The 22,193-nt window shown below is 54.2% G+C and overlaps 2 protein-coding genes across 2 annotated transcripts in view; both read left to right on the top strand.

Annotated features, from left to right (window-relative positions):
- Window positions 1-22,193, top strand: part of LOC144273992 (uncharacterized) — a 552,201-nt gene that overhangs the window by 48,687 nt on the left and 481,321 nt on the right. The gene's annotated exons all lie outside the window — the stretch shown is intronic.
- Window positions 13,266-19,626, top strand: LOC144274242 (C-type lectin domain family 2 member D-like). The gene is made up of 5 exons (XM_077832902.1): window positions 13,266-13,359; window positions 13,948-14,046; window positions 16,602-16,789; window positions 17,722-17,825; window positions 19,473-19,626. Exons 1-5 carry the CDS (start codon window positions 13,266-13,268, stop codon window positions 19,624-19,626), a joined length of 639 nt encoding a protein of 212 aa, XP_077689028.1.

Below are 22,193 nucleotides of genomic sequence, written 5' to 3' on the forward strand. Positions count from 1 at the left end.
GCAAGACATTAAAAAGCCACAAATTTCACGGCTTTTTTATACTCTTTTTTCAGCAAGAGTCCAAAAGGATTGAACATTTTGGAAACAAATAGAAGATACACTGGGACTGAAGTTCAAATGAGTCCAACCTGGGAAAACCTGCTGGCTTTCTCATGAATGATTCTTGGCAGTTGTCTTAAAATTACTGCAACCGTTATGACTGGCTTTGGAAAGTATCCACCAAGAGAGGACAGATCTAAGTAGTGAGGCTGGGGGACTACTTTTGTTACTGAGGATATGCCTACACTACGAAATTAGGTCACTTTTATAGAAGTCGATTTTTCAGAACCAACTTTATTTCGTCGATTGTGTGTCCCCCCACTAAGCGCATTACATCGGGGAGTGCGTCCACAGTACAGTGGAGAGCATCAATTCTCGGAGCGGTGCACTGTGGGTAGCTACCCCCCAGTCCCCAGAGTCTCCACTGGAATTCTCATTGGAGTCTCCATTGGAATTCTGGGTTAAGCTCCCAATGCCTGATGGGACCAAACATTGTTGCGGGTGGTTTTGGGTACATGACATCAGTGTCCCCTCCCTTCCTCCCTGCCTCCGTGAAAGCAACGGCAGACAATCGTTTCGTGCCTTTTTTCCGGGATTACCCGTGCAGACGCCACAGTACTGCAAGCGTGGAGCCCGTTCAGCTCATCGCTGCAATTGTGAGCATTGTAAACACCTCACGCATTATCCTGCAGTACGTGCAGAACCTGCAAAAGCAGGCAAGGAGGCGACGGCAGCGCGGTGACGAGAGTGATGAGGACATGGACACGCACTTCTCTCAAAGCACGGACCCTGGCAATTTGGACATCATGGTGGCAATGGGGCAGGTTCATGCCGTGGAATGCCGATTCTGGGCCTGGGAAACAAGCACAGACTGGTGGGACCGCATAGTGTTGCAGGTATGGGATGATTCCCAGTGGCTGCAAAACTTTCTCATGCGTAAGGGCACTTTCATGGAACTTTGTGACTTGCTTTCCCCTGCTCTAAAGCGCAAGAATACCAAGATGGGAGGAGCCCTCACAGTTGAGAAACGAGTGGCGATAGCCCTTTGGAATCTTGCAACGCCTGACTGCTACCAGTCAGTTGGGAATTAATTTGGAGTGGGCAAATCAACTTTGGGGGCTGCTGGATCCAAGTAGCCAACGCAATCACTGAGCTGCTGCTATCAAGGGTAGTGACTCTGGGAAATGTGCAGGTCATAGTGGATGGCTTTGCTGCAATGGGGTTCCCCAACTGTGGTGGGGCGGGAGGACTGCATGAGCTCGGAAAACATGTCATCACGAGTGCGGATTTTTTGCCTTCTAATCTGGGATAGCCTCTGGGATGGAGATGATAGGGGGAGCGTAGAAACATTTGCACCTGTGGGAGGAAAAAAAGGGAGAGCAGAATTAAAAAAGATACATTTTAGAGAACAAAGGGGAGACTCTTTCAGAGTGAATCAAGCGATTCAAACCACACAGCACATGTTCTTTCGATACAAGGTCGCGTTTTGCCTGTTATATTGAGTGCCTGCTGGTTTGGTGTGAGACATCACACGCGGCTGGGCACCAGAATTTGGCTTGCAGGTAGCCCTAGTAATCCCAAGGGGCATGCGGAGTTTGGCTTCTTCCGCCTTGATATCATGTGGGAATGCTTTCGAACTGCAGTGCCCTCCTTTCCCATACCAAGCAATGCCTGGTGGGTTGGCCATTTAAAAGGAGAGGCTGCAGTTTTCAGGTGGATGTGCAACACAACACACCCCCCCTCAACCCAATTCTCTGGGATGATCGCTTCACCCCTTGCCCCACCGCGTGGCTGTCATCAGCCACACCCAAACAGCTCAGCAAGAACGGGCACCTCTGAATGTCCCCTTGAACAAATTCCCCTATTTCAACCAGGTGACCATGAATGATATCGCTCTCCTGAGGCTAACACAGAGAGATAATTGACAAATGTTGCTTGAATGCGCCCAAAACCCAGGAGCATTCGCTGCCATGCTCTGTGCTGCAATGATTCCAGACGACTTGCTACTGGCTTGGCGTGGTAAAATGTCCTACCGTGGAGGACGGAATAAGGCTGCCCCACGCAGAAACCTTCTTCTCCAGCAGAGCTTCACTGAGATGTCCCTGGAGGATTCCCGCTCCGTCCCCAGACACATGAACAGACTTTTCCAGTAGCTGTACTGGCCGCGAATGCATTCCAAGTCTTCAGGGCAAATGAATCACTAAACACACTTGCTTTTAAACCCTTATTGTATTTACAAAGGTTCGCTCACCAGAAGTGCCTTCTCTGGCTTCATGGGTCAGGAGCCTGCCTTGGGAGGTTGTGGAGGGTGTTGGTTGGGCCAGGAATCCCCACGTCTGAATCTCCTCCTCCTCCTGTCCCCCCATCTCCTCCACCTCCATCTCCTCATCCCCCCATCTCCTCCACCTCCATCTCCTCCTCCTCCCCTCCCCCCATCTCCTCCACCTCCTTCACGTTGCTGCTGTCGGGGTCCTCCTGGAGCTGGGGCTTCGCTGGGGCACTGCCCCCGTGACCGGCTGCTGCCCCACATTGACCCCCAGCAGCACCTCCCCTTAACACCGCAGCAGGTGCAATCCAAAGGCAGAGCACGGCCAGGGGAGAAGGCAGAGCGCACAGAGACTTGTGCTGCTCGCACGGGCAGGAGCAGGGAGGCGAAACCTCCCCCCAGTGACACTGGGCCTGGCTCTGCTGCCATGAGGAAGCCCCACGGGCTGCGTTGCCTGGGCAGGGGGAGAAGCCGATGGCTCCATCTGCCGCCGGAGTGCCAAAGCAGCCCAAGCATAGACCAACAGAGCCCGCCTCGCACAGGATCGGGGCCCTCGAAGCGGGCTAAAAGCGAGTCCCGCCAGGAGCCTGGCTTCAGCTGAAGCCCGCTGGGCTGCTCTCGCAGCTGGCTCTGTCAGGTCAATGATCCCAGGGCGATCGGTGGGGTCCGTAACGTCGCCTCCAGCTCCCTAGGAGCCGCTCCCATGATCAAATCAGCCCCACTCGCTAAGAGCAATTTAAAATCAGCTTTTCCATTAATACTTCAGTCACTTTCTAGGGGAAAGTGCGCGCTCCCTAGTTGACAGAACCTTTCAAACATCTTCATGTCCTACTAAAGCATTTACAACAAGCTGGGCCCGGCTCCCTAGCAGTGCCGAGCACCGCCCACAGTCGCGGCCCTAGCCTCGTGCGCCGCTCCACCACTGTGACAACGGGCTCAGTGCCAGCACGGGCTGCAGCCCCTTCTGCTAGGGAGGGACTAACTCCACCAGGAGCCAGGCCAGGCTCAAGGTGAATGATGCCAGGCAGCTCTGCATCCCTGGGGGAGTGACAGGGTCCCATAATATCAGTAGAGGTCAGGAGCCCAAATACTTTGTTGATCTGGGCCTGGGAGAAAGGAGACCAGGAGGAGCCTAGAGAGTGGAGTGTGTGAGGCTGATGAGAGATGGGGACAGGTGTGACACTTGTACCGGGACCCGGAGCTCAAAACATCTGTAACTGGGGTGGAATGGAAGGGGTGGGGTTCCAGCAAACATGATGGACCCCAGATTTCTATAGATAGGCATGTAGAGTGCATGTGTGTCAGCAGAAGGAGAGTGGGTGGGAGGGATAGGTCAGTGGTTTGAGCATTGGCCTGCTAAACCCAGAGTTGTGAGTTCAATCCTTGAGGGGGCCATTTACAGATCTGGGGCAAAAATTGGGGATTGGTCCTTCTTTGAGCAGGGGGTTGGACTAGATGAGGTCCCTTCCAACCTTGATATTCTACGTGACCTGATTTCATATTCTTGCAACTGCATCCATGTTTTCTTTAACTGTGGCCTCATAGCAGGTAGGAATTTCCTCCCTCCTGGGAGCGAGTGTAAGTTGGATCTTGCTGGGTAAAGCCAGTTTTTGGCCCCACCCTCCCACACTCCTGCTGCCTAAAGAGAGAACCAGTCTTGCTGCTCCCAGAGCATGAACAAATTCTGAAAAGTCCTCCCAAGGCAAGTTCCTTCCTGACCCTTGTTAGGTTGGATCGTGCCCTGAAGCATGAGGGTTTATAGCCCTTCCCAAATTTTTTAGTGATTGCTAAAACAACCTTTAGTTTCTAACTCTGGATACTCACCTCATCCAAATAAAATTATTCTGGGAATCTTGCCAAGTTCTTGGCCTCAACAACATCCTGGGGCAATGAGTTCCGCAGGCTAATTATGCATTATGTAGCAGAGCATTTCCTTTTATAGCATCATCTGCTTTTCATCTAATCCTTTATTCTACACTGATTTTTAAAACCCGATCCACGGTTTGTTCCTTTCCTGCACAGCTGTGTTCATGGCACACGCTTATGGACCCAGCTACCTTCCTCCTCCAGTCTCACCCACCTCAAAGGGAATGATTCCTACCATCAATCCCGCATGGGGCTAACAGTGCCACTCTCGCACAAGGGGCAGGGACTGGCTTTGTGTTCTGGGTTTGTACAGCACCTAGCACAACCCTGGTCCATGCATGGGGCTCCTAAGAGCTGATGTAATACAAAATCATAATAATAATAAATAGGGGGGCAGAAAAGTCTGATCGGATTCTCTCCTAAGCAGCTGGGAAATATCAGGCTTATTAATGTGCTAAAGAGATTGTGATGGCTTCATCAAACAAATTTAAAAAAAAAACTTTCAGAATGAACCTGTGGGTATTAAAAGGGAGGTGAATGGCTTGGAAAAGTGCTGTAATTTTCACTCAGTGGCAGGTAGTGGGCATGTGGTGCGGTGCCACAAGAACTGCATGCCCCAGACTGTTAGACACTAACTCCAGACACTGCTAGAACGTGATTCACTGTTTATTTAAAGGGGGGGCTTGTTTCTCGCGGGAGGAGACGGGTTAAACAAGAGAGAGACTCAAAATCAGTGTCTGAAATTTAACCCTTTCCGGGCCTTGAAGGAGAGGCAGTTGGGTCTCTTATAAATGACTGTGAGTGTTATGGTAGCACCTAGAGCTCAGCTCTTGAGGTCAGGGCTGCATTGTACTGAGCGCTGCACAGAGACACAGTGAGAGACAGTCCCATCCCCCGCTCGAGATCAGGGGCCCCTTATGCCAGGCTGGGGAGCGGGACCCCTTGCCTCCAAACCCCTCCGCAAATGAGTTGGCAGCGTGTGGAGCTGATTGATCCTTTTTGTTTCTTTTAGAGTAGCAGCCGTGTTAGTCTGTATTCGCAAAAAGAAAAGGAGGACTTGTGGCACCTTAGAGACTAACCAATTTATTTGAGCATAAGCTTTCGTGAGTTACACTCCGATGAAGTGAGCTGTAGCTCACGAAAGCTTATGCTCAAATAAATTGGTTAGTCTCTAAAGTGCCACAAGTCCTCCTTTTTTTTTGTTTGTTTCTTGTTTCAATTCAGTTCCTCCTGTGGGCGGGGGGAGGGAAATGGACAATTCATGAAATGGAGTCAGACTGATCTTTGAAAACAGCGTGAGAAAACTCAAACCCTGTAACCGCCATTTCTGGGTGGGATCTGGGGTCCCTCCCAGCTGAGGGCTAGGGGGCACAGGAGGAGGAGGAGGGGAGGGTGGCGTGGCGTTGATAGCCATGTAAACAGAGTATTAGGGAAGGTTTCTGGCTGTAACAACCATAGCACAAAATATCCACTGGAAACCAAAGGACAGCACATTGCTTACCACAGAGAGCAGGGTTCCCCTTGAAAGCCTCCTATCCCCACACCCAGAGAATGGGCTGCATGCAGAGCAGACTCAGGAAAGGGTTTGGGGAGAACACGGGGGGGGGGGGGGGAGGAGAGAGATTGAAATTGAGGTGAGGAAAGGAAGGAGGGAGGATTGAGAAAAGGGGGAACAGGAGAAACACAGGAAGGGGACGGAGGAGAGAAAGAACTGGGGTAGAAGCAGGAACTGGAGAAGGAAAGAGAGAGAAGAGAGGAGAGAGAAGAAGAAAAACCGAAAGAATCAGGGAGGGAAGGTGGGAGCAGCCCCCAGCGACTGCAATAAAGAAACCCCAGAGCTGGGAATGAACTCCGCAGTCACGGCCCCTGGAATCAATGTGCACCTCTGAGAGGTGAAACACTGATGGGGGGCTGGAGGGTCAGATTGCACCCTTCAGCCTAGCCCCCCTCCATGCACCATGTAACCTAAACCAGCGCCCCACATCTGCCTGGAATCAGGGCCTCAGCCTGCAAGCCCCAGCAGCCTCTCTCGTTCCCCTGCTCCCCACACACTGCCCCCTAGGTCAAGTGGCTGCAACGCGGCTGTAAGCCCATCCTGGGTCTTTGTCCCAGCCCTGCAGCCAGCCATGGGCCCTGCATAATCCAGCAGGTTTTGGTCATTGCCTGACTGCTGTGTATGATCTGCATGCTCTGGTCCTCTTTGGCTTCTGGCAACCAGCAAGCAAGAAGTGGCCATGAGCCAGGAGGCTCCTATCATGGCTTTAAATCATGTGCTTGACCCCCTGGGTCCTTTACTGCCGTGGCAGGTTGTTAGACACTGTAATGGCCCATGCTGTCTGTTCCCTGCTGCACACGTCGGAGGGGTAAACTAAAGAGCTCGGTCCCCTTTAAGGGATTTGGCGCACTTTGTGCTAATCTGATCAGTGTCATTACAAATGTCCCGCCACGCTGGTAAAGTTTCATTCATTTCAACAGCGGATGTAGTTACGGCTCTTGGTGCCTTGTCCAATCCAGGATCAGTATGCTAATATAGTATATGGCCACGCCCCTGTATATATTGCAGTCCCCTTGCGGCTGGCTTTTTTCGCGGGTTTTTCCTTGCACTAGCAATGGGGAAAGACATGATGTGTGTGAAGAGGGGAGTTCGGGCTCCCCCCCTCTGCTAATGCACAGAGAGGGGGACATGGAGCAGGGACCTGACCTGCAAGGAGTGCTGCAGCCATGGAGTCCCTGCACAAGGTAAGCTGTGATCTTCCTACGTAGCAGTGGCTTGTGAAACTGACTCCCAACCCCCTGCTCTGCAAAGGGGGACACGGGCTTGGGTGGAGATCAGAGGTTCTTTGGGAGACCCTGATATTGCAGCAGCCCTATTGTTGTTTTTACAGCCCCCAAAGGTGGGCTAAAGGGCCTCCCAGGACACATGAATGATGTACTATTATTTGCAGATTTAATAATTTTATTAAGATGATGTTTAAGTAAAAAGAAAACGGTACAGAGTTTAAGCATAGAAGTTTCTGGTTATCAGGGAATAAGGTACAGATTATCAAGGGGTGCGAAATTCGGTTTAGGAACAGATGGCGTAAGGAATACATAATCTGCAATGTCCCCGATTGCGGGTAAAAGCTTAACGGGTCAAAGTACAGACATTGAGATATGGGGGTATATTATTCATATAATGGCTATGTTCAGGTGTGGAGTATAATGAGTGGGTACGATGATGAGGATGGATTTACTCTCATTTGGTGGGATTTAATGTTCAGTGATTTATGGTTCCCAGCAGAACAGAGTCCCATTGTGCTCGGTGCTGTATCTGTGTGTAGTAAGAGACTGTCTCTGCCCTGAAGAGCTGTGCTAGGTGCTGTAGAGACACTTAGTTAGAACTGCATGGTCTCTACCCTGAAGCTGGTATGATCCAGTTTCACATGTGTCACCAGGAAAGGGATGAACAAAATACCTGAAAGGAGGATAGGTGTGTTACTGCCTCAGTTTCCATAGATACAGGTTTTTTAGGTCTACTTCTGAGTCCTCAGCTTGCCTAATCCCTATGGTATATCACAGCCCCAGTGCATGAAATGCAGCCACCTCTGGGTTGGGGCAGCTGGCAATAGCCATGCAGCAACGTTGCCCAGGGATTGCTTGCCAAGTACTGAAATATAACTGCCTCTGGGGTTGGGTGCAGCAGCTGGTTGACAGCCATGTCAACAATGCGCAGCGATCGCTCATCCAGTGCCGAAATGCAGCCATCTCTGGGGTGGGACTCATCAAATGTTTAAATGTATATCAACGTTTTTGCAAACATTTTTAGTTGCATTTTTTCACTTAGAACAAACTCAGGTTTTGGGTTAAAGGGGGTGGAGGCATGGAAGAGAGTATGTAGTGAACAAAAGATTGATTTTAAAAGTGTCAGAACAATATTGTGAAACCAGGAAATTCCTATAGTCTTGACAATCTTTCACGAAAAACCCTTGCATTCCAAAAATAGTCCCTTTTCTACAGACAATCCTTCCTTTGGAAAAGATTTCCAACCGTGTCTAGAAATCGCTCCCAGGTCAGTGTCTCTCTGAGTGTGGGGTGCACTCATTTGCCCTCCCCTTCCCCTGAGGATGTGTATGAAGCACTCCTTAGAGGGGTACAGAAGAGGTATAAATAAAGAGGATTAGGTCTTTAGGAATACACATGTGGAGGGTGTGGGGGTCGGGGGGGGCAGAGATATGACTGATTGTATTGTCCTGAAGCAGTGCACAGCTTCCAAAGATTTGGTGAATGCTTCTCTGGGGGAAGCAGTGAAACTGATGACACTGCAGAGTGCTGTCAGTTGCACAAGGATAAAATGGAGAAATGTTGTGTGTGTTTAACCTCTTTCAATCTGTGGGCTCTTAAAGGTTGCAAATAATGTCTAGCTCAACCAGAAGTTAGGGGCTTGAGGTCGGAGTCTCCCAGGCATGGTCTTCACTGCAAAAGTGTGTTTACACGAAGATAGCTAACTTGATGTACAATCCTAGTGGAGACAAGGCACCGGTGGCTTTAACCTCTGTGTCACTTGTCCAGGTAAATTCCAGGCTGAGCATATAGCATTCCTGGACTAGCTACATCCAGGTAAAAGACACCTCTCCCTCACCTCTACTAGTAGTTTACATTGAGTTCGCCAGCTGAATGTAAACACATACTTTTTGAGCTGGGAGGTTGATTTTTTTGTTTTTGTTTTGCTGCTTTTTGGTGGTGGTGGGGGGAAGGCACTGAAGCCATAATAGTGGCATTCTCTAGCCTGTGTTATTTGTATTACTGTAGCACATAGAAGCCCCAGTCATGGATCAGGACCCAATTGTGCTAGGTGCTGTACAAAATAGTACAAAAGACAGTCCCTGCCCCAAAGAGTTGACAATCTAAGTATAAGACAAGAGACAGATGGAGACAGACAGACAGACAGGGGAGTGGAAGGAAATAATGAGACTGTATTAGTCGGTATGATAGGCAGTGGTCTCAGCACCCCAGGAGACAGGCTGTTGAATTTTTGGTAGACCTCAGGGCAAAGAAGAGCTTTGATTTGGGAATTGGAGATGGATAATGAGGTAGGTTTGCAAATGTTTAAGGGGCTCTCCTCCCGAGCATGAAGGGCATGTGGCAGAAAGCACGAATGGGGTTGTCTGAAAATTTAACAAGTGGGTGTTGCTGGCAGCATGGACCAATTAGAGGTGGGAGTCAACCCCTTGGTAGAGTGAATGGGAGATGTCAGGCTGGGAGAGGACAGTACGGGAAGGGCCTTGAAAGCGAAGACAAGCAGCTTCTGTTTGATGCAATAGAGAAGGGGGAGCCAGTGGAGGGATGCAAAGAGGGGTGACATGGTGAAAGCAGTGGACTAGGAGAATGATCTTTGCAGCTTGCAGCAATATTCTGAATGGATCTGAGCTGGGCAAGAGGGAGAAGAGAAGCATGTGGCGGTAACTGAGATGTGATGTGATCAGAGCCTCGATGGGAATTTTAGCTGTGTGGATGGAGAGGAAAGGCTGTATCTTAGAGATGTTATGCAGGAAAACTCCACAAGACTTAAGCACAGCCCTGGATGTGAGGACCTAGAGCAGAGGTGGGCAAAGTACAGCCCGCGGGCCATCTGTCCTGCCCGGCCCCTGAGCTCCGGGCAGGGGAGGCTAGCCCCCGGTCCCTCCCCTGCTGTCCCCCCGCCCCTGCAGCCTCACCTCACTGAGCCGCCAGCGCTCTGGCCCGCTGCTGCTACCGGGCGGTGGGGCTGCGAGCTCCTGCTGCTCTGAGCAGCGTGGTAAGCGGGTGGGGGGGGGGGGGGGGTTGGATAAGGGGCAGTCAGGGGACAGGGGGCAGTTGGATGGGGTGCAGTTTCTGGGGTGGGCGGTCAGGGGATGGGGAACGGGGGGGTTGGATAGGTGTGGGATTCCTGGGGGGGGCTGTCAGGGAGCAGGGGTGTGGATAGGGGTCGGGGCACTCAGGGGACAGGGGTTGGTTAGGGGATGGGGTCCCAGAGGGGGCGGTTGGGGATGGGGGTCAGTCAGGGGGTGGGAAGTGGGAGGGGGTGGATAGGGGGTGGGGGCCAGGCTACTTGGGGAGTCACAGCCTTCCCTACCCAGCCCCCCATGCCGTTTTGCAACCCCGATGTGGCCCTTGGGCCAAAAAGTTTGCCCACCCCTGACCTACAGAGAGGTGTAGTGGAAGATGACAGGTTATGGGCCTGAGTGACAGGCAGGATGCTGGCGTTGTCCACAGCGATGGAGAAAAGAGGCAATAGAAAGGGCTTGGACAGGAGGGGAGAGACAGATTGCTCTGCTTTAGCCATGTTGGGCTTGAGCTGACAGCTAGGTAGGCACAAGGAGATGTCCCAGAGACAGGCTGAGGTGTTCATTTGGCCAGCAGGAGATGGGGCTGGTGCAGAGAGGCAAATGGGTGAGTTGTCAGCATCCAGAGGGGAGTTGAATTTGTGTTTACAGAGGAGACAACCCAGAGAGGAGGGGCAGAGGGAGAAGATAACAGAAGAGGGAGGCTGGCCATAAACCATGTCACATTTACTGGTGGTCTTTTTTTTCAAGACCTCCCCCCTCCTTGTAACACATTGTTATACCGAAAGAAACCATTAAGGACCCTCCCCGCCCTATGTGTTTATATACTATTTGGTCAGCCCCAGGGGACCAAGGACAGAGCCTGTGGAAGGGCCCTGGAGAGCTGGAAGGAGGGGGAAGCAGCGATCAGACGGGTGGGGGGAGCAGGGGAGGGCAGAGGGAGGACAAGGTTTCAGGAGGAGGGCGGGCAGGGCGGGCAGGCCAGGGAGGGCGAGGACTGAGCCCCGATCGGAGCTTTGCCCGGGGGCCGGGCGGACGCTGCTTGGGCACCAGGCCAGCCCGGGAGAGAGGGGGAAGGTTTGTCGGGAGCGGAGTGGCCGGGAGTCCAGTGGTTAAATGGAGCCGGGGCTGAGGGCGGGGATCGGCCGCTGTTGTGACACCCAGGCACTGACGTTTCCGCTGTTCAGACCCAGGTGGGAAACGAAGCTGGTGCAGTCGTCACAGGGAAGCCGGTCGCTCTTCGGCCGCTCTGTGGCTGCGAACTCACCCGGCGCGATCCGGCTGCGAGCCCGCCTGGCTGGTGGGACCTCAGCTCCTTCCCCCGGCTGCGGCACCAGGCGCTGCTCCCGCGGGTGAGACGCTCTGGGTCCCAGGGGTCCCTGCCCCGGCCGCGGCTGGGTGGGTGCTGCCGGCTGCTCGACGGTGGCTCTCTCACTGCGCGGCGGGATTTGCGGGCCGGTTCCAGCCACAGCCGGGCTGGGGCGAGGGGGGACCGCGGGCCCGAATGCGGGGGGGAAGGGGGGGGCTCGGGTGGGAGCCCGGAGGGGGAGGGGCTGGGGAGGGGCTGGGGACAGAATGGGCAGGGGGAGGGCTCGGGACCGGAGGGCTGGGCCTCGGGGCTGGGGCCCGAATGCGGGGCGGGGCTCCGGCCGGGTGGAGGGCAGCGCAGCGGCGGGGCCCGGTTCGTGGCCGAAGGGTGGGGATTCTGGGCAAAAGGGGGGTGATTTGGGGGGCGGGCCCTGGGCCGAAGGGCGGGGGGGGTTCACATGTGTCACCAGTCAAGGGATGAACAAAATACCTGAAAGGAGGATAGGTGCCTCAGTTTGCATAGATACAGTTTTGGAGGTGGGAGTCAACACCTTGGGACGGTGAATGAGAGATGTCCGGTTGGGAGAGGACAGTACGGGAAGGGCCTTGAAAGCGAAGACAAGCAGTTTGTGTCGGATGCAATAGAGAACGGGGAGCCGGGTTAAATGGAGGCGGGACTGAGGGCGGGGACTGGCCCTTGTTCTGATGAAACTTGGGAACCGAAGGCTCAGCTGTTCTCTTAGGTTGGCTCTGATTGGTTGCAAACTTAGCGGGTAACGGGGTCGAGCCTGGCTGGTGGGACCTCAGCTCCTTCCCCTGGCTTCGGCGCCGGGCGCTCTTCCCGCGGAGTGAGACGCTCCCAGTCCCCGGGCCGGTGGGTGCTGCTGGCTGCTCGGCGGTGGCTCGCTCGCTGCGCGGCGGGGTTTGCGGGCTGGTTCCAGCCACAGCCGGGCTGGGGCGAGGGGGGACCGCGGGCCCGAATGGGGAGGGGGCGGGCCGGGGACCCGGGGGGAGGGGGGGGCTGGGGACCGAATGGGGAGGGGCCGGAGGCCCAGAGCGGGAAGGGACCGAATGGGGAGGGCTCGGGGCCAGAGCCCGAATGGGGAGCGGGGCTCAGGGCTGGGGACCGGAGGGGGAGGGGCCGGGGACTGGAGGGGGAAGGGCTGGGGCCCGAATGGGTGGCGGGGCTCGGGCTCGGGGCTGGGGACCACATGGGGGGTGGGGCTCCGAATGGGGGCCGAGCTCGGGCGGGGGCTGGGGACCAAATCGAGGCGGGGCTCCGAATGGGGGGCGGGGCTCGGGCAGTGCCTGGGGACCGCATGGGGAGGGCAGCGCGGCGGCTGGTCCTTGGCCGAAGGGCGGGGATTCTGTGCCAAAGGGGGGCGATTTGGGGGGCGGGCCCCGGGCCGAAGGGGGGGGGTTGGGAGAGCCCCCCCCCGGAAGGGAAAGGAGGGGCTGGGCAGAGGAGCGCAGGACACTGGTTCAAGTCCTGTCCTTCAAGGAGGGGGCTGGGCCAGGGACAGGGCTGTTTTGAGCCCCATCCCCACCCCTTCTGATATCCGACTCACACTTATTTCCAGGAGGATTGTGTGAGTGAGGAGGGTCTTCTCCCCCACCCCCCAGCTGAGTGCCTGTCACGGGTGGGCGGGGCCTGTAGCAGATCAGGTCTCTGAGGCCCTGGGGGGCGGAGGGGCCGATGGGAGTGAAGGGGTTTTAATCATCATGGCACCGCCTCTGGCAGGGGGTTGGGCTGCTGGGCAGGGAACGAGAAACCACAAATCGCCTCCCCCACCCCTGACCTGTCCTGCTTGGTCCGTCTCGGTTTCAGATCGGCTGGAGAGCCTGGAGCAGGGACGGGGAGCCAGAGCCAGGACCTGCGCCTCGGCTTTGCTGCTGCCAAATCGGAATCACTCAGCCCGAGAGGAGCCGACCCCAGCCCAGCACCTGCTGCAGCGTCTGTGGCCTGAGTGTCGCTGAGAGAGACGATGGGGCCAGCAGCTAGGGCTGCTGAGAGTGAAGAGCCGCTGCAGGAGTTGTGTGTTAATGGCAATGGACACCGGGAGACTGGAGAGAACCCAGGTAATGGGGCATCTCTGCCTGGGGGCAGGCTGGAGAGAGACTCTGAGACTGCCCGGGGTGCTGGAAGGGGGCATGGCCCTCCCACTTTTTGTCACTGGCCCTGCCCCTCCCCCTTCTCTTCCCCCTCAGGTCCTCCCCACCCCGCCTCTGGCTGGCAGCTGGAGTCCAGCTGGGGAGTCCAGGCAGTTGCAGGGAGCCGTGGATGACCCTCCACTTGCCTGGGGTGGGGGGCCAAGAGCAGCCCCTGGTCTGTATCCCTCTCCCAGTCTCCCTGCCCAGAGCAGGGGGAGGGTCTGTAGTTCCCCACAGCTGCGGCTCTTACCATGGCCCGGCTGCTGCTCTGAGGCCCTGCTACCCAGCCAGAGCCGGATCTTGGTAACAGCCCCAGGGCAGCTCTGGGGAGCCATGGACCCTCCATCTGCCCTTGGGGGTGGGGGGGGGTCTGCCTGACCCTCCGGGCTCCTCTCCCAGAGCGTCTGAGGGAAGGATCAATCGACAGAACGGTGCATGTTCCAGGGCAGCTCCAGCCCTGGTCCTGTCAGTGAGACGTGTCCTCCCAGCCCTGCCTGACGGGTCTTTCTGTTTCAGACCCTCCTTGGAACTGCCAGAAAAGTCCAACCTGTGGAGTTGTGGCTGCACTGAGAGTTGTATCGTCTGCTTTGATCGCTGCCATCATTGCTCTGGCAGGTGAGTTCCCAGCTTCCGCCCTGCTCCCTTCCCCTCCATCTACGATCTCCGTGCATCCCATTCCCCCGTGACCTACCACGGTCCCTCTCTCCTCCTGACCTGTCTGGCTTCTGCCCCTGGGACAGAGGATTCCTGGGGGATGTTCCTCCACGACCCTCCTCCTGCTCCCTCCCAGACCCCTGCACCTGAGCACTCTCTGTGTCGGGACGATCTGACTGACATTAGCCCCCCCAGCCCACCTCTGAGCACTTTGGGTCCAAGTCACCTTTGCCACGCGCCGTGAAGCTGTCCCTGACCAGGGTGTCCAGTGGGACAGGGTGCAGTGCAACCCTGAGCCCTTTGCCTTCCCTGTGTTGCTCTGAGGTTACCAGCCTGGCCTTCCTGGATCTTCAGGTCACGCCTGTGGCCGGGCGGCAGGTGCTGCCGTGTTATTGAAAGGAGCCGGAGAACTCAGTCTAGACCCCTCCACCAGCACAGTGTGGAAACCCCCCAATCGCTGAGCGTGGCCATGAAGGGTCCCGTAGCACCATTCGCTCCCCCCGGCTGCACAGACGGCGTGTGCTCGTGCAGAGGGCTTCTGTTTGCCGTGAACATGAACCCTGCTGTATCCCCCGTCGTCTGGGGCAGGGGATGCTGGAGACTGTCAGGGATGGGATTTCTCTATTGCCCTGGGATCTGGTCACTAGGCCCCAGGAGGGTTTAGCAGCTGGCAGAGGGGATTGAATCCAGGTCTGTCTGCATTAGGAATCCTCTGTGCCGGTGTCATGACATCCGTGCAGTTGAATTGGGGCAAACCGCTAAAGGAGACGCACCGCACTGGTGCACAAAGCAGCTTGCCTTGGTGCAGTTCGCTGCAGGAAGTTACCAGAGCGAGCCGCACTGCTCCAGCGCATCTCCAGGAGGTGTTTGCCCTGATGTCACTGCGTCACTGTGATTATACCGGTGCAGATTGCTCGGATACAGATGGGCCCTGAATCCCAGCTCCCTGCTGTAATGGCAGGCTGTTGCAATGGGCAGCATTGACTCTCGCTGTGTAAGGTGGGAATCTGTGAGCTTAGGGTTGGTTACACACCTGCAGGTGCAGGGAGCTCTGCAGAACATGTGGCATCTGACCTGGAGATGGATGGTGGAGACAGCCTGTGCCATCAACTGTTAGTCACTGACTTCTCTGCTCAGTTCAGTAGGGGAGGGGTGTGGGCTACCGTGCACTGGACAGTGAAATCTACAGGGTCAGACATGCCTTGTGAGTGAGGTGAACACATGCTCGTTTTCTGATCACCGCTGACACGTTTCCTAACTCTTCCCGACTCAGAGTGTCTGTTCCACGCTGAGCGCCAACCACATGGGAAGGCTTGAAAACCAGCTACCGAGTTACTGTGGTGCAAAGAAAAGTGATGTGCTCAAAAGTGTCTGGAGGGGTTTGAGTCCGACTCCTCTCAACTAGACAGGCCTTTCAAATCCTCTTTGGTGTCACTTATGGGTGACCCCCCTGCTGCTCTTTCATGGCTCTGAAAGGGTTACAGTGCCGTGAGGGCTTCCAGAAAGTGCCTTTCTTGCTGCTGTGTTTGGGGAGAGAAAAGTCCGCAGGTAGGAGGTGAATAAAGTTACATCATTCCTGGCCCACAGTACAACAGGTCACTTCCCGTGGCTGTGGTTTCTGGCACCCCCTTGTGGCTTTCATGTCCCTGAGTGAAAGTTCCCACGTTCTTCTCAGTTGTTCACCTGCTGTTTGTTGCGAGGTTGAAGGTCCAGCTGTTGATCTTGTGCCTGGGGTGAAATGCTCTGAGCTGTGTCAGTCCCTCCCAGGCTGGGAGTGTCCCTGGAATCCTTCTTGCCAGGCAAATTTATTGTGACAAACGCCTCCGTCCCCCTGCGTCTGATTGCCCTGGACCAGCCCCAGCTGGGGATCCCAGTAGGCTTGGCAAGCCGGTCAATTGACTGCCTGTTTGGCCGCAATCAAATGCTCCAGCGAGAGCCCTGGGGGTAGGAGGCAACCTGCCTTTCGGATTGCGCCTTGGAGCCTCACTGGTGTTTTTCAGAACTTGGTTTCAGTGTTTTGCCTTTTTTTTGTAGTTAAAATAACTCAATGAAGTACAGGAGTACTTGTGGCACCTTAGAGTCTAACCAATTTATTTGAGCATGAGCTTTCATGAGCTACAGCTCACTTCATCGGATGCATACCGTGGAATATGCATCCGATGAAGTGAGCTGTAGCTCACGAAAGCTCATGCTCAAATAAATTGGTTAGTCTCTAAGGTGCCACAAGTACTCCTTTTCTTTTGGCGAATACAGACTAACACGGCTATTACTCTGAAACCTGTCAATGAAGTACATTTTTTAAAAAAAATTAGGTAGATCCGTATCTATCTAAAGCTAAACCTACTGGAGACAATGACGTCTTGCTCTTTTTAGTTACTGTTCTGATAAATTTAGTATTTTAAAATATCTGACCACTATCTGACACATTTGACTGGTCAATTGACCAATTTTTGTACCAGTCAAATGCCCAATTCTAGGTGCAACTCTTACCCTCCGTGTGACTGTCTCATTCTCAGTGCTGGCATCTAAGCTTTCATCAGCTGATCTGTGCCCCCCTGCTGGACCCTCGTGCCTGGATGGCTGGATGGGATACCGAGGGAAATGCTACTATCCCTCAGAGAGGGAAGGGAGCTGGACCGACACCCAGAGCCGCTGCTCTGCACCGGGTGCCTCCCTGGCTGGGATCGACAGTGAGCAGGAAATGGTGAGAGACTCTCGAATTGCCAGACACTGGCCTTGGCTCAGCGGCAGCTGCTGCAGTAGGACCTGGGCTCTGCCCCTGCGGGGTGAGGAGCAGCTCTGACACCTCCCGTGGCCGGGGTGAATGAACTTCCAGGATCTGAATCCCAGCCCTGGCTGGGCCCAGGGCCCTACTGTCAGTGTGTGATCACAGGGATTGCCCATTCTCCGCTCCCCCCTCCCCAAATAGGGAGACAGCTTCTGCCTAGGGTAGGGCTGGCTCAGGCATCTCCTGGCCTGCTGGCTGCTGGAGTGGGACCGAGAACCCAGCCAGTGCTCCTGTTGTGGGGATGGGAAAGGAGCAGCCAGCTGAGGAGGCGGGGGAGGAGGGGATCCTCTCACATTGACCCCTCCCACTTCAGCTTGACTTGCTCCCTCCTCCTACCCTGCTGTGGTGAGCGGGGGGCTGATCTGTGAGAAGAGACGTCTCTGCAGAGAGCTCAGAGCCAGCAGCTGCCCCCAGCCCAGGGAGACTTGGGGTGCGGGTGACTGGGAGCACCGGGGTGGGGCTGCTCTGTGCAGGGGGAGGGTTAATACTGCCTGGGTGATCTTGTACTTTGCAAAAGGGAGGGGAAACACCCCCGCCGAAAATAAACTGAGCACCCTTCAATATGGGGGGAGGGATAGCTCAGTGGTTTGAGCACTGGCCTGCTAAACCCAGGGTTGTGAGTTCAATTCTTGAGGGGGCCATTTAGGGATATGGGGCAAACATCTGTTGGATGATTTAATTGGGGATGGGGGTGGGACGAGAAGATCTCCTGAGGTCCCTTCCAACCCTGATACTCTATGAATATGCGACTGGGATTCTCTGCAGCACAGAGCCCTGGGGGGTGGGGGTGGGGGTGGGGAAGCACTGGAGCTGGGGCTGATACCTGCTGTCCCTCGGCTTTCTTTAAGGCGTTCCTGCTGCGCCATAAGGGTATCTATGACCACTGGATCGGCCTCCGGAGGGAGCAGGGTCAGCCCTGGAAATGGACCAACGGCAGCGAATTCAACCACCTGTGAGTCTCTCTCGCCCCTTTGTACTAATTCCCTGGGCTTGGGGATTCTGGTGTCTGAGCTGTTTGAGCTCAGGTAGATCAACCATTCAGTGCTAGTAAAACAACCAGACACGACCCTGGTCCGTTTGCGTCCTGCGTGTATCGGAGACCGATGGGAGCCGGCGTGTCCCTGAACTCTCGGCTCCTCCCCGCAGCACGGAGCTGGGCCGGAGACAGAGCCCGCCATAGCCAGAGGTGCCCTCGCAGCCCGCTGGGATTTCAGCTGGGACACTCGCTGTTCTCCCCCAGCCCTCTTCAGCAAGGTCCCTGGGGTGTCTGACCCCCCCTGCGGAAAGGAGGCAGCAGGGAGCTCAGGTTAACAGTGGCTGCTAGAGAGGGCAGCATGTCGAGCAGTGCATGGCAGGTGCAGGTCCCGCTGGCGATTTCAGCCGGCAGGTTTGAGTGACTTGGCTGGTGAGGCCTCTGAATCCGCAGCAAGGCACCGATGTTAAAGGAGCCTGCGGTTCACAGGTGCTGGACGCCTGGGGCTCCCACTGGAACGGGGTACAGTAGTGATGGTTGCCCAGCCAACACCCTGCGATGGGTTTCAGTGGGCTCCAAGTGTGATCACAAAACCTTGAGCCTGGAGCAGGGTTTGAACCCCGGAATTCAGCACTAGAAGCATGAGCCTCTGCCATAGGAGCGAAAAAATCCACTTCTTTAACTGAAACCCCCCCCGATTGATAAAGCTCTTATGCAGGCCAGCCATTAGAGGGGGATGGAGACCCCCCACTTCCCTGATCTGGGTTACTTCAGTACTTTGAAAACTCAGGCTGTTATGGCGCTGGGTCAGGGCTCCCCAATGGACAGTCCCCATTCTGCTGTATTGGACCCAACCTTTGGATCCCACCTGCTTCCAGCCTCACTGGGTCTGAATAGCCTCCAGACACTGTCCCGAGTTTGGGCCTCTATGGCCCTCTCCTGGGGTACAGACTCCCTGTCTGGTTCCCTCCTTAGGAGGTGGGACCCTGCAGATCAGCTGCTGTAGGACCCAAAACCAGGTCTGAACCCTCCCAAACCTCCCGAGAGGCATGTTGTCCCTAGAGCTCCACCCTCCACTCCAGAGGAACTCTGGGAGGGTCACGTGAGGATTACAAACAAGGCACACATGCTTTCACAAAGGAACTTCTTCAACACTCTCTTTTTCCCCCATCCCCAATGGAAAGCTCAAGAGTTATAGATCAATGGAAAAGGAAACCCCTGAATGCAATTTCCTCTTTCAGTGTCATCTTGGTTCTGCTCCGTGTGTTTCAAGGAAGTGAGATCCCTCCTGCCCCCCGCTTTTCCTGCTTGGTCGTCTGGTTCTGGTTCTGGTCTGCCCCTCTTGTTAGAGGACCGGTCCCTTTTGACAATCAATCTAACGAATTCTCTCCGTCCTGCTGGGGACTTTCCATTCTCCAGCACCCCTGTGGGCTGCTCAGCCTAGAGGGTCACGAACAGTCAGTGGTTCTGCAAAGCCCCCGCTGTCCTGAGCTCTGCTCCTGAGGGGCTGGGAGAATAGCTGCTCCGCACTCAGGCCTGCACTGTGGAGAACGGCTCCCCTGGCTGGGACTGGTGTGAAATGCCCGGCCTCTGCCTGACTGCAGCTCCCTGGCTTCTGTGTTGCAGGTTTCAGATAAGAGGAGGAGGTGACTGCGCGTATCTTAACAACGAGAAAGGGGTCAGCAGCTCACGGTGCTACATGGAAAGACGGTGGATCTGTAGCAAACCTGAGGTGTATGTGATGGGAAAAGAGACTGCACTGGAAGGGGGCTCGAAATGAGACTCCTAGAAGTGACACTGATCCAACTCACACCTACTTGAACGAGCCAAGTCCCCATTCGTCAGCCTGGCCAGGATCTCAAAATCAGGCAGCGGGGCCCTCAAGTATTAAGTGTGTCTCGTTTAAACTGTGGATTCTTCGTATGTGCCTTCTGCTTTTGAACCTTTAAACTCAGGGTCACATTGTCAAGCTTTTCTCTGCAGCTGAGAGGGAGTGATCTCATGAGAAGGAGTCTCAGCCACACGCTGGGGAAATGAGAGAAGGGAAGGCCTTGTTCGTTTAGACTCCAGAACAGCATTTCTCAAATGCAGCCACCAGCTGATTGTTTTGCAGCCACAAGAGCCTCCAAAGTGCCCCAAGAATCGCTGAGATGTTAAGTATTAAAGGTGCCTTCTAAATGCCATAAATCCTAATGCGCGCTCCCTTTTAAATAGTACCATGCCAGCAGAGCTGAGCTACATCGGTGTGGTTTTCTTTGAAGTCACAAAGTGTATTCTTTGGCTAAGAACATAAGAAGGGCCAGACTGGGTCAGAGCAAAGGTCCATCCAGCGTAGTATCCTGTCTGCCGACAGCGGCCAACGCCAGGTGCCCCAGAGGGAGTGAACCTAACAAGCAATGATCAAGTGATCTCTCTCCTGCCATCCATTTTCACCCTCTGACAAACAGAGGCTAGGGACACCATTCCTTACCCATCCTGGCTAATGGCCATTCATGGACTTAACTTCCATGAGTTTATCCAGTTCTCTTTTAAACCCTGTTATAGTCCTAGCCTTCACAACCTCCTCAGGCAAGGAGTTCCACAGGTTGGCTGTGCGCTGTGTAAAGAAGAACTTCCTTTTATTTGTTTTAAACCTGGTGCCCATTAATTTCATTTGGTGGCCCCTAGTTCTTGTGTTATGGGAACAAGTAAATAGCTTTTCCTTAGTCACTTTCTCCGCACCACTCATGATTTTATAGACCTCTAATCACTGTTTACATCTCATGTTACTGTAGCTCTGTAAGTGGCTATGGGCCATCTCACTGCATGCTGTTTGGGTAGGTTGCGATTGTTCATGGGGGGGAGGTGAAAGTTAAAAATGTGACTGGGTATCAGAAAGTATTTCAAATAATCTAGTGCCAGAAAATGACCTTGAATGTGACAGCAGGTGGCTCCTCTGGGACCTTCTGCTAAGAAAAGAAAACAGAGAAAGAAAAAGAAACACTTCAGCACCAGGGGGAAAGGCAGTTTCCTGTGTTTCTGAAGCTATCCGATTCCGTTTCTGAGCAAGTTGCAGGGTGAGAGAGAAATTCATCAAATTGAAATGTATGTTGTGCAACGTCCCTACAGCACTCGTGCAAGGGAAGTTGAACCAAATTACCATGGTGAGCTTCAGAGGCGCAAGCTGTTAAATGATGCAAAAACCAAGCTGAAAAGACAACAGCAATGGCTCAGATTTTGTTGTTGCTATTATCATTATTATTACTGGGCTAGGTTGATTGGGTTTTTTTGTCTGTGAAAGAAATTTTGGACATATTGGCAGATACATTCTTTCATTATTAGTCATTATTCTTTCTATTATGTAAAGGATTTTTAAATTTAGTTCAGAATTTTTGTACAGCCGTCCACCTTTGACCAAAAAAGCAAAAGAACAACAAAAAAGACAAGACTGTGCAAAGCACTGGTTTGTTCTGTGTTTAGGTCCAGTAAAGATAGGACACAACTGTACCTTATATTTATTATTGAGTCTGCAAAAATCCCTATGTAAATATGCACATGTAATTTATTTGTTTGTTTTTCCTACAGTTAGTTAAGTATTGTCAGAGCCGCATGCTGAGGCTGCCAAAAATTTGTGAGAACCCCGGCTCTAGAAAGTGTGAGGATTTGGTTTTCTATGTAACCATTACTTTCCAGTATTTATTTATTCACTCTCGCTTGCATCTCTGTTCTTTGATGATAAACTCATTCCTGTTTTCTGTATATCTAAGTGCTGGGTTCTCAATAGAGTGGTTGGCCTGAATTGAATCTTACAAGCTGCTGTGGGCCGCGCCTGAGGGAAGAGAGTCACAGTTCTGCGTGTGCTCAGTGGAACAGGCTGAGCACTCCCGAGGGACGCTCAGAGGCTTTAGGGGTGTCGATCGCTAACCTGTACACAGAGAGCGAGGCCTGCAGGGGGCTGGAAGGTCAGGCTTGCCCTGGCAGGGGTGGTGGCTTGAGAGAGCTGACCCATGGCAGGCCTGGACAAGGCTCCCCCAAAGGTGCCTCGTTTGCCTGCTATGAATCGCTCAAACGGGCACACGTCCCCGGCTCATTCCACCCCTGCACCCCCAGGTACAACCTGCACAAGGCATTCTGCCAGGGGCGAGGAGAACTCGTGAGCTTCTGCCCTTCTGTCCCATTCCTGCTGCTTGCCCGGAGCTAGGCTGCCTGCGATGGGTTTTCAGTGTTTGCCACTTTCAGGGGGTTTAGTGTGTGAGTGGCTGCGGGAGGGGAAAAGAGAGTCGGAAAGTTGTATCCCGAGGGTTTAGGGAAGCATCAACCTCCACCGTCCCATGAAAGCCGTGGCAAATCAAGTATGTGAGGCGGTGC

The sequence above is a fragment of the Eretmochelys imbricata genome, chromosome 14 (genome assembly GCF_965152235.1).
Source record: "Eretmochelys imbricata isolate rEreImb1 chromosome 14, rEreImb1.hap1, whole genome shotgun sequence".
NCBI lineage: Eukaryota > Metazoa > Chordata > Testudines > Cheloniidae > Eretmochelys > Eretmochelys imbricata.

Excerpts from the sequence above, each read along its gene's own strand:
- LOC144274242 (XM_077832902.1), top strand. The coding sequence starts at position 13,266 with ATGGGGCCAGCAGCTAGGGCTGCTGAGAGTGAAGAGCCGCTGCAGGAG. Across the intron at positions 14,047-16,601 it reads TGCCATCATTGCTCTGGCAG|TGCTGGCATCTAAGCTTTCA; the intron begins GTGAGTTCCCAG and ends TCTCATTCTCAG. Across the intron at positions 16,790-17,721 it reads TCGACAGTGAGCAGGAAATG|GCGTTCCTGCTGCGCCATAA; the intron begins GTGAGAGACTCT and ends GCTTTCTTTAAG.